This window comes from Siniperca chuatsi, linkage group LG14, assembly GCF_020085105.1.
Source record: "Siniperca chuatsi isolate FFG_IHB_CAS linkage group LG14, ASM2008510v1, whole genome shotgun sequence".
Lineage (NCBI taxonomy): Eukaryota > Metazoa > Chordata > Actinopteri > Centrarchiformes > Sinipercidae > Siniperca > Siniperca chuatsi.
In genome coordinates, this window is record NC_058055.1 from 13,469,282 (window position 1) to 13,480,769 (window position 11,488).

Genomic DNA, 11,488 nt, shown 5'->3' on the forward strand with positions numbered 1-11,488 from the left:
CCGCGTTCCCCTCACAGTGAACGCGCACGACAGCGCGTAGACCGTCTCCCTCCCTGCTGTTGGTTATCAGTGTAAAGAAATGGCTGCTCTAAGCAAAATACCGCACAACTGCTACGAGATTGGTCATACCTGGAACCCGTCGTGTGTGCAGTCTGCTTTGGATATAACCAGGGGTGCTCTGGAGGTCTCCTTCAAAATATACGTCCCTCTTTACTTGGTACGTTTTGCCGTTTGACCTGCAGTATTTGGACTTGTAGACTCTTAAGCTAAAGTTAGCCAGCTAACCAAGTATGCTAAGGCTAACCAGTTCTGAGAAAACGTCTGTAAAGATTAGCTGACATGTCGCTAGCTTACACTCCGGGGCTAAATTCAAGTTCATGCACGTGTACAAACTTAGTGAAAGAGGCAAAAACATTGCATGCGCTACCTTGCCCTTTAAAACACAGCATGACACACACGAGTAACTTAACGGGCTAATTAACGGTCAACTGAAAATACCATCTGATAAGTTAACTCGTTTGACCAGTTAGCGACGATCCCTTTGCAGTTTTTGGTGCGCTGTAAACACTCCTTTTAAGATTGTTCAAACCATCATCATGCCTAAATGGAAGGTTTGATACAGTTGAACCAAAATTTTCAAGTTTTCTCATCTCTCATGCAATGATTTGGCAACCAAATATGAACACCTACAATAGTGACTGCCACTCAACTCAATGTATTGCAGATAGCAGCAGTTCTAAGGAGAAGAAAGAAGGATTACTATTTAAAAAGGCTTCTCCCTGAGATCCTATGGTCTACCTCTTTCCTCACTGCCAATGGAAGTCTCTACATTGTTTTCTTCTGCATTCTCAGGTTAGTAGGTCCAACACAGATTCACATTGTCAAGGCACAGCTGAAATTAAGATGATGACATGGAGGGGTTTAAAGCTAAAGTGATGCATCTGTGGATCGGTATACATGTTTGTCATTGAAACATAAGATTTGATTGCTTACACAGCAACATGAAATAAGCAAATTCACACAAGCCCATAACCTAAGCAGGGGTTCTGTGTCTTTGGTTAGATGGTATCTCAGGGTCTGTTTTTCAGTTTTCAGAGTTGACCAAATGTGCCCTTTGGAGTTTTCTTGTGAACAAACAAAAGTTATGTTTACATTCAGTGTTACTCAACAGAACGCCCTGTGTCTATAGTTTAGGCCTGACAAATGTGTTGAATACGTTTCCTTCCTCAGAAAACATTTGCAAAGCTGTTACATCCATGTTTACTAGCTAGCAGTCTTCTTCTCCACTGCCTTTGTTGGCATATTGCATTGTTTCTTTGTGCATTACTGGCACCTTTACATCAGTGGAACAGTGTGAAACCATTGGCATGAATGTGTATCAGGACACCCGACCTCTAGTAGCGATATGGAGCACTTTTTTGTCTGGGCCCCTGTTTTGGTTATCTCGAGGGATGCGCATGCATGTGTGCTCCATATTGCCACCAGAGGTTATAAACTCCACAGGGTACCTTTTAAGCTCAGAGGGCTGCACATAATTAAACAATACTACATAGACTGTCCAAAGCAATACAAATATTTTAAACATGCTATTTAGATATTATTTCCCTTTTGATTAAAAAAGGAAAATAATAGAACTAAGATCTGACCAAAACATTGCTTCTTTAAAGAAAATTGATGTTGCCAGTGTGCTTGAGTCCACTACTTTCTAGTTGGGGAAAAAACAAACAAACAGTGAAATAACGTTGTATGTATTTCTAACTTTAGGAAACTATTGGGAGGGTTCTACTCCTGGTCTGCTGGGTTTGGCGCGGCACTGCCTGCCTCCTACATTGCCATCCTCCTGGAGCGCAAGAGCAGGTGAGATTCCTGTCTGTTTATTTTCACTAGATTTTTCTTTCTTCTCCTACTCTCTTTTTTTCAAGTTTTTGAACTAAAACACATTTGCCAAGTACAGCACTGCACAAAAATGGTACTTACTTTTTGAGACCTGATGTTGGATACATCTCAAGTATCAGGTGTGGCCATGTAAATATTGATTCTGTGTTTACTTTCTACCCCCTCCAGGAGAGGGCTACTGACAATATACATGACAAATCTTGTAAGAGCTACTCTTTTCAATTAAACATTATTTGTTATATGTAAAGAGATACTGTATATCTGATTTTGCCACACAATGTATATGTAACAGTGCAATCTTGTTGTCAGGCCATTGAGACTTTGTTCCGCATGGCAGTGACACGAGGCATCATCAAACCCATCGGACATGGCGAGGTAAGATGAAAGGGAGGTTTGGGTGAGCTAAAAGATAAGGGAGCTAAACAATGGGGCTTGGGGGCTAAATAATAAAACGCATAATACAGGAGGGCCCCGTCTTTCCTCAGGGGCTCTTAGGTCTGCCTTCGCTCTCTGTTATTAGATAATAATAATGCTTCTGTTAAACCAGCTGTAGAATAATGTCTGAATCTAGAGCGGTAGATTAACAAAATGAAAAACATCACTCACCTCACTGGTGTGGAATCTGTCAGCTGTCAAAAATGTTATTCTGTGGGATTACTGCTTTCAGACAGCGCTAGCAGCTCATGCTACATGGCCACTACAGCAAGGTCCAGTTGTGAGTTCAGTACAGCACATCAAAGTGCCGTGCTGACAGACAGCAGGGAGCTGCCTATTTACGCTGTGCTTACGCACACAAGTTTAAGACTATAAATACGCCAAGTTTTCAGCAGCTCCTACATAGTGTAAATATACTGTTCCACCAATTACCAACTCTGGTTTGGTCGAAATAAACCTTTAATTCACTGAAATATTCTGGCTCTACGCCTCAGCCGGCAGCCGCGCAACAGGCTGCAATCGCTGCTGTGGACAAATGCGCCCGTGAAAATATGTCCACTAAAAGTGCTTGTTTTGCCACTGACAGGCTGAGCTTGTTATTCTAAGTGTCTGACAACATTATGGAATGGATCGCTACAGAGCTAGACTTTAAAAAAAAAAAAAAAAAAACAGTAAGATCTTTTTTGTTTAACCAGAAACAGCTGTTTTATCACTCCCGCCCGCCACCAGACTCCATTGGGGGGAAAAAAAACAATAATTTTACCTCGCAGACCATTGTTAAACACACTGCATTCAAACTCTACAGAAACAAAATAAAAGTCACCAAAACCGTCTAGTTTGTCTTTCCACTGTTCCAACAATCACCAACTCTGGTTTGGTTGAAATAAATCCTTAATTCACCGCGTTAGCTGAGAAGAAAACAGCTCTCCTCACAGATGAACAGTTTCACACGAGGGACTCGCATGCACGCACGGCCGGTGCGGCTGTGTAACCAAAGCACAGAGAAGCTATGCTAGCAACATACAGAGGGGGTGTGACGTCATCCTCTGCTCAGGATGCCATTACTCCACTATATCTTCATATAGAAAATAGTTGTTTGCTGCTATATTAATGTTCAGAATCTCATTTACAGAAACTTTATGTTTAATATATATCATAAAAATTTAATAATTTCTTCTGATGCTGCACTGAAGATGAGTTGGTCAATTATGCGCTTGTTTTATTGCTGGCTGCTATAAATATTCGACTTGTTTGTGAGTACAGGTACTAATGACTGAACTCACTTCTGGGTTACTTTTACAAGATCAAATTTCAGATCTCGAATGTGTTTGTCCATTTCAAGGGACGAAGACAGATCAATGTGCAGGTGTCAGTAAAGAATATGAAGTAACTCAGAATGAGTTGTCAGATGTGTATAAATAAACTTGATTGTAGTTTGTGCCTCTTGAAAATTAAATTCAAATTCATCATATCTGTAGGCAGGTTATACAAATAATATAGCATCACCATCAACTTAATTTGTAATACATAACTTCATTGTCATCTTTTTCACACATGGTTTGACCATATGTTCAACGTGGCTCCAGTGTCAATGACGGTAATAGAGACTGGATTGTTTAAAATGGCAAATAAATCAGCAAGTAACAGTCGATGACTTTCATCACAGATTTCGCTAGATTGTATTATGGTTGTGAAAATGACATGAAAATGAGTCCCATGGCCAGATGATTACGTTTCACCTGTTGTCCTGATGCCTTCTGTCTTTGTTTCACATTAGGTGCTCTTGTTCTGCATAACTGCATCACTCTACATGTTCTTCTTCAGGTCAGAGCAGCACAGTGGACAGATTTTTACAGTGAAATGTGAAACGTTGGTCAATTGGTTACTATGAATAGCCTTCAAATATTAAAAACAAGAGCGAATGTTTTGAGTCTGAGATAAATTTTGTGTGTTATACTGCAGGAGTAAAGATGGTCTCAAAGGCTTTGCATTCTCTGCATTAAAGTAAGTTGTCCCTGTTCCCACTGATGCCTTGCTATAGATTACTGACAGTGTTTTGGTAAAGCTTACAGAGGTGGTGTGCATTTTCTGTCACAGGTTCATCATTGGGAAAGAAGAGATTCCAACTCACTCTGTCACATCAGAACACATCTGCACAAGGCCCATTGAGAGGACAGCTGCTGTAGAGACGCAGGATTTACAGGTGTCAGCAGACAGGACCAGCTCCAGGAGGAAAACTCTGGTAACTGCTGTCAGGGAACTGCTAGAATCAATGTGAGAGAATACACACACCTTTACACAGACACATATGGGTTTGTACAGGGAGCCCAGTATTAACTTGCTTTTTTTTTTTTTAATTAATCAGATGCAAAAAGGGTCCAAGACACAGATGTTGTAAACATTACCAAGACAACTGCATTGCCTACTGTGTTAAAGTAAGACACGCTTGTTATGATGAAGGATTTATAATACTCATATTTTATATTATTAAATGATAATAATACAATATTAAATACTTTTTTCTTTTCTTTCATTGTCCAGGGTTTTGTCAGGATGTTCAGTGTTGGCTACCTGATTCAGTGTTGTCTTAAAGTGCCCTCAGCATTCAGGCAGATGTTCTCTAAACCCTCACGTCTCCCCTCCGTCTTCTACAACAAAGACAACTTCCAGCTAGGGGCCTTTCTAGGATCTTTTGTCAGTATCTACAAGGTACATTTCATACTTTATGTTCTGTTTTTTTTTTTGTTTCTCTGACATCTCAGCTGTTTACATTTTTTCCTTGCTGTACTGTTTTCTTTTCCCCCCCCTCGCTTCCATTCTTGCTTTGAGGTTGGCAACATTTTTTACAAACAATTGTGCCAAAGTATCAGAATATATCAACTGCACAATGTATATTTCTGTCTCCCATCTCTGATTTTTTTATCTCTAATGATGTAATCTCCTCACATATTTGGTATTGTGTTGGGTAACATTTTCCATCTTTTTTCCCTCTTAGTGTCTCTTGTGTTGTCATGTGAGTATTATATTGGTTTATTATTTTTCTTTTTCTCTTTCACTCAGGGAACAAGCTGCTTGTTGCGCTGGCTGCGTAACATTGATGATGAACTCCATGCACTGATAGCCGGTAAAACAGGATTGTGTAAACTGTAGAGCAATTCTCCTACAGATTTTGTCATGTCTCAGCTGATTTACTCTGTCTCTTTCCCTTTCTCCCTGTCTTTCAAGGCTTCCTGGCTGGTACCTCAATGTTCTTCTACAAAAGCACGACAATATCCATGTATCTCTTCACTAAGCTGGTGGAGGTAAAAGAAAATCTCTTTGCGCATGAAGCAGATTAATATATTGCATCGCAGAAACAAGTGTTACTGATGACAGTAAAAAGAAAATTACGTTGTCAAGAAAGTATACACACCAAAATTAATCATCTCAAGCATAGACAAACAATATTTACTGAATGACACAAAATAGAATTCACCTCAAATAATAAACTTGCATTAATATATAAAATATTAATGTAAGGGCTTACCAATAAATGCTGCATCATCATAACAGAAACTAACAGACAGAAAATTTACTTACATGTTGTTAACATGTTGTTATACATATCTGCTTATCTGAAACGTATCTGTATTGGACAGTTTATAATTACCAGCACACGTAATAATCTCTGTCTTTAGACCATGTACTTCAAGGGCATTGAGGCCGGACAGTTCCCTTACTTTCCTCATGCAGACACGGTCCTATATGCCATCTCCACGGCTATCTGTTTCCAAGCTGTAAGTAACGCGTAACAAACATGCATACCTACGCACACAAATATGCTTCATACACATATTTATTTTTGTTTTGCTGAGTAAGGATATAATGTATGACTCATTACATTCGCCTCGTTACACAGGCTGTGATGGAAGTGCAGAACCTCAGGCCTACATACTGGAAGTTCCTGCTGCGGTTAACTAAGGGCAGGTATGAATGTATGGTGTGGAATCTGTCAGCTGTGAAACTATATTTTGTTTGAGAATCAGTCGTAATTAGAACATTATTTGCAATAAAAGTGTGTATCCTTTTCAGGGAGAAATAGCTACTTTAGTTAGCACACAGCATTCTTTAAATGTTACTAAAGGGGATAAGATGGTTAGTAACCTGAGTTTTACTTAGATAACAGCAAATATGTTTACATTGACTTAAATATTCCATTATGAACCTGATACAGATTTTCTGATTACTAAACAAGGCTCAGTCAGTAGAAGCATAATTTGGTTATTACATGGAGTGATCCAGTTGTGGCTGCATTATTGAAGAGCTGTATACTGTATTTGAGCTATGATTGTCAACATGTTGCAACAGTTTGCAATAAATATATTAGAATTTTTTTATTATATTTTTTTGTTTCTTCAAAATCTGAATGATTCATGATGATGACAGAATTGCAGGGATACTCTGACATTGTGACGTACTGTGGAGATGCATCATTAGTTATTAATTGGGCTGTGACCCATAGCGCGCAAGAAGTAAACTACAGTATACAGTATGTAAGGTAGTTCCTGTATAGCTATCCTATATAAATTTAATCAGTCAATCAATCAATTTAAATTCTGGCTCTTTATATTCTCATGGTTGGACTGTTTCTATCCATGTTAAGGTAATCTGTTAGAGAGAGTTTTTCATGATGGTACAAAGATTATTTTCTGTCTCCTCTCCTAGGTTTACTCTGATGAACCGACAGTTGCTCGATGTATTTGGGACTCACGCCTCCAGGGACTTTAAAGGCTTTGTGCCCAAACTGGACCCTCGTTTCACCACAGTGCTTCCACCAGGAGCCGACATCCAACTGGGATGACTTGGGATCAGGCTCTGGGAGGGGCTTTAGGTTACCTTAACAGGAGATGGACAGTTTGGCTGTTGTTTCTGAGTAACTTAAGGATTTTTTTTAAAGGTGTTATAAAAACCTCAGAAGTGGTGATGTCGTGTTATGGAATGGGATATGCTGTGGAGGATGTAAAAGCCCAAGGTCTGCCCAAAGCAGGGTGTCATGAGTGTCAAGTGCAGTGTTGCACAAGCACATTTACTGACTGGGATTATATACAGGTAACTGGTAAAATAAATGAAATGCAGAATTTTGTTTAAATTGATGAGTATATTAAAAGAAATATATTTTTTAAGTCCTAATGAAACAATAGTACAAGACAAATAATGGCTTTCTTTTAATAAGAAACCCACCTGAGTGATTTTTATTTAGATTTTGTCAAGTTGTCAATTTGCATTTGGCAGGATGACATTAACCTGTTCTACAAGGGATGGATGGTAGTAGTATGGTAGATATCCTTATAGAGTCAGTTCCCCCAAATCACAAATAAACTCAAAAATTGGTTTACTGGAAAATAAAAATTATTTCACTTCGGATGCAACAACGTTCTTTTTATCCTTTTAATCATAATGTTTATTCATTTTGCAAGTTACCTGTAGGTTTGTACTGAATGAACTCAGTTTGGTTTTTTGGATGGCTGCTTTCACATCAGAGAAACTCACTAATTCATCTTTTTGGAATAGGCACAGTGATTCCATGATTTTGACTCAGATTTAAGAGGGGAATGAGTTTGAAATTATTACTCCCCGCTGTGTACTTTTTCAAGACAATGGATGAAACTTATGATATATTATGTAGCCTTATCAAATATTTTATTCTGTAGTAGACAATGGGCGATGTATTTTGATTGTGTTCTATGATGTACAAATATGTAAAACACAAGTGGAAAGTCACCATTGTTAACCAGTTACTTAAGGTGATTTGTTTTTCATAACTTCATTGATTTTTAAATGTAATTAAGTATTTTTTTTCCCAAATCTCTTCCCGTTTTAGTGTTGTTGTGTTTTTTTAACACTTGACAGTAATGCAATTGCAATGGAGTGGGTCACCTTTATAGATCCTTAATGGGGTAAAAGAAAGCATCTAGGACCATGCCAAATTTGGAAGTTAATTTTGTGTGCAAGATGGTGAAGGGTGAACAAAATTGTTTGGTAATCTATCAGTTTACAAGACTCTAATTTACTGTTATTACAACTCATTAAGTGGGAAAAATACCAACAATTTCACATTGAAGACATTGACAGTTAATACAGCTAAGGAAACATGTAGTAAATCCATTGTTTGCTAGTGAACTGTATTGAGACTACTATGTTTACTTTCACACACGAAACCAGGTCATTCATATAGTGTAAGTGTCTTAAAAAGTTAATGTACAAGAAACATATAGTCATATATCATGCTACAGCTTGAAGAGATGATTTGGTCAGAGGTTGATGGTGCAGTGAGAGCTTGGGAGAGTTAATCCATACTGTGTGCATATGTCTGAATTTTACTAATGACCTGCTTTTAACTGTGCAAACTAACATGGACCTACAGCGGCAAGTAATGATCTTTCCATTACTCCCACTGCCCTGCTGTCACAATGATACTTTTCCAGTCCTCAAGGTTTGGCACATGGTTGCAATCAGAAACTTGGTGTCTCTTCCACCTCTGGTTTACACCCTCTATTTAATGCAGAAGCTTTAGCTACAGCACTGTACAACACGATCCATATAATTCAAAGTCTGAATAATTTGAAAATGGTCTTTAAAATTAATGTTCTGATCCACAAAATATATTGTCTGCACAAATTTTAAAAAGTAGTTACTACAGTCAACTAGATCAATCCATTTGATTCTGTGGAGGTATTTGGGTTAGAAATGACTTGACAATACAGGCCAAACACAGCTCGAATTAAATATGTGGTTGTGGTTCACATGAGCTTTAAAAAAAAAACCCAGTGTTGGCTGTAAGCATTTTAATTAATACTTACTGTCAGTTCCAAGGGGAACCCTATCGCTTAAAATCCACATGGATTGAAAGATTGTTTACTGAAGAATTTGGTGCCACATTGAAGCGTTTGCCTGAGGGTAACAAGGAATGTGTTTTTGTGAATAAAAAGCACACAGCTCAGTCTGCTTTTGTTTTTCATTTTTGTTGCTGAGAGATAAGGATGTCTGCCAAAAAGATGTTTTGAGTTTTAAATCTTTCATGTTCTCTGAAAAGTATGAATTACATCTTTCACTATGTGATCAATAGTCACAGTGGTCCTGCAGTCATGGGGACAGTGGGTACTTCTGTGATTCATGTACAATTTCTGTGCTTATTGCAAATGATACTATTGAATCTTAAAATCTTAAAAAGTGCACCATTCATGACAGCCTCATTCCAGATGTGAGATGATTATATATAATTAGACTGTAAAACTGCATCTTTTTGTACACATCTCATATTTCTGGTAGTTATTTGAACTGCCAGTTTGTTTACTTCGAATTTTGCCTTTAGTATTTCAACCCAGCCCAGCTTTAGACACGCCTGACCTCCATACCAGAAGCCATGATTGTAAAAAACATACAGTGCAAAATTCATGTTAAGACTAAAGTACAGATGTAATATAAAATAGTGATATATTAACTAAATCTCTCTGTACAATTATAGTACAACTCTGCAAATGTTTTTGATTTATGTAAAAAGGGTGTATATTAAAATATATTTGGATTCCAAGTGCATTACTTGTTTGGTTTCTGTGCTGAGTTTGATCTCTTATGATTTTAATGTTAAGGAAAATGATTTGATGAAGATCATTACCAAAGGACTAACTTTAGGCATTTGATCTTCGTCCAGGGCAGAGGATCTCAACCTAGGGATGATTAATGATTAATCAGTAAGAGGGAAAATACTCATGTCTGTTGTCGTCAGACCTCACCTGATCGTGAAATTAAACAACATAAAAAATGGAAAAACACACTGTAGCTGGACTACTCCGCGTATGCAGATGGTCCCATTTCTAGACATTTCTTCACTTTACGGGGAACCACTCATGTTGAGAATACAGCACACAGACAGTCCACACAGGCATACTGCTCATTCACTCTTGTTCTTGTGGCATTTCTGCATATCTCCAGGCCTCAAGATTAGAAATGGCTGCAGTAAATGTTAAAACTGATTCTAAGCAGTACTACATAATCAAATATTACTTGTGTATGTTGCCATTGTTTCACAAAGTTTTAAATAAACTCATGTACACTGTGTACTTTGTATTGCTGTGAATTAATTATTTAATTCCTGAGATGAAGCTTGCTTGGACAATAGGAAAGAAGAGTTATAGGTAGGTACACCATGTCCATGCATTGTCCTCTCCTTGGCCATGTCTCCTAACTAACGCTGCAAAATCGTGTCAGTGTCATTCTGCATGGCAACAGTAAAAAACAACAAAAATTCCCAATGTGCGTCACTGAATGTAAACACTTTATCTTTCGATCCACTGATGTGGTACAGATGTTGGGACAGGGTAGAGCCTGAGCAGTGTGATGCTCTGTTGATGTAATGTGTTATTGTAGATCTGTAGAAAGATAAAGCCAACTTCAGCAAATTCAAATCTTTAGCATTTCCAGAGCGGGACAAGATGTCAACTACTATCCCGAAGTCTTTTCATCTCGCCAAAACTTTGGTCTATAATAAGGTTCCTTGAAATGGCTGGATTTCCATGAGCTTGGCTGTGGATTTGCATGGAGCTCAGAGGATGACTCCTAAATGAGCAGAATGCCATGAAATGCCATGAAGTATTAGTAATACTACTGATAATGAGGACCCCTTTTACTTCATGTACAGCCCATGAACGATATTCTTTGTGTTGTGGTCAAATGTCAACTTTGTACACAAGGTATCCAGAATTAGTGTAAGCAGAGGTAAAATCCTGCTGTATCTTATAGACTCCTGACCTCTCTAGTGCCACCATCAGGCCAATATTTCCACTTGTACACAAGAAATCTAATGGGCAGCAACAGCTATGAAATTTACTGACTAAATTTATGCTCCCCAGAGGACACTTCAAGAACTTTCCTCCTTCCTTTCCTCTTCCATCACCCTCAGCCCAAAATAAACTCCCACTTGTCTGAGAAAGAGTCTTTATTATTTACAGGGCTGCAGTGTCTGCGATATGTTTCCAGAGGGCAGCGATGATTGCACAATGCTTTAGTTTACTCCAAATGGACAAGAAGAAGAAATCCGTAGCGGAAGTAAGTATGTCTGTGTCAAGTAGACACATGTAAGCACTTCTGTTTTGTGATTTCCCATTCAAAGTAAAAGCGT

General features: G+C 38.3%; 1 protein-coding gene across 1 annotated transcript; it reads left to right on the forward strand.

The window, feature by feature from the left end:
* Nucleotides 1-9,310, forward strand: tmem135 (transmembrane protein 135). The gene is made up of 15 exons (XM_044222787.1): nt 1-217; nt 725-852; nt 1,765-1,857; nt 2,065-2,098; nt 2,206-2,271; nt 4,109-4,155; nt 4,294-4,335; nt 4,429-4,605; nt 4,697-4,766; nt 4,873-5,040; nt 5,392-5,455; nt 5,557-5,633; nt 6,009-6,107; nt 6,230-6,297; nt 7,036-9,310. Exons 1-15 carry the CDS (start codon nt 80-82, stop codon nt 7,169-7,171), a joined length of 1,407 nt encoding a protein of 468 aa, XP_044078722.1. The 5' UTR covers nt 1-79; the 3' UTR covers nt 7,172-9,310.
* The last annotated feature ends 2,178 nt before the right edge of the window (nt 9,311-11,488 follow it).

Bases quoted from the DNA above. Each gene is read 5' to 3' on its own strand.
- tmem135 (XM_044222787.1), top strand. From the start codon at position 80: ATGGCTGCTCTAAGCAAAATACCGCACAACTGCTACGAGATTGGTCAT. The intron at 4,156-4,293 runs GTCAGAGCAGCA...GTTATACTGCAG, and splicing joins CTCTACATGTTCTTCTTCAG to GAGTAAAGATGGTCTCAAAG. The intron at 4,767-4,872 runs GTAAGACACGCT...TTCATTGTCCAG, and splicing joins GCATTGCCTACTGTGTTAAA to GGTTTTGTCAGGATGTTCAG.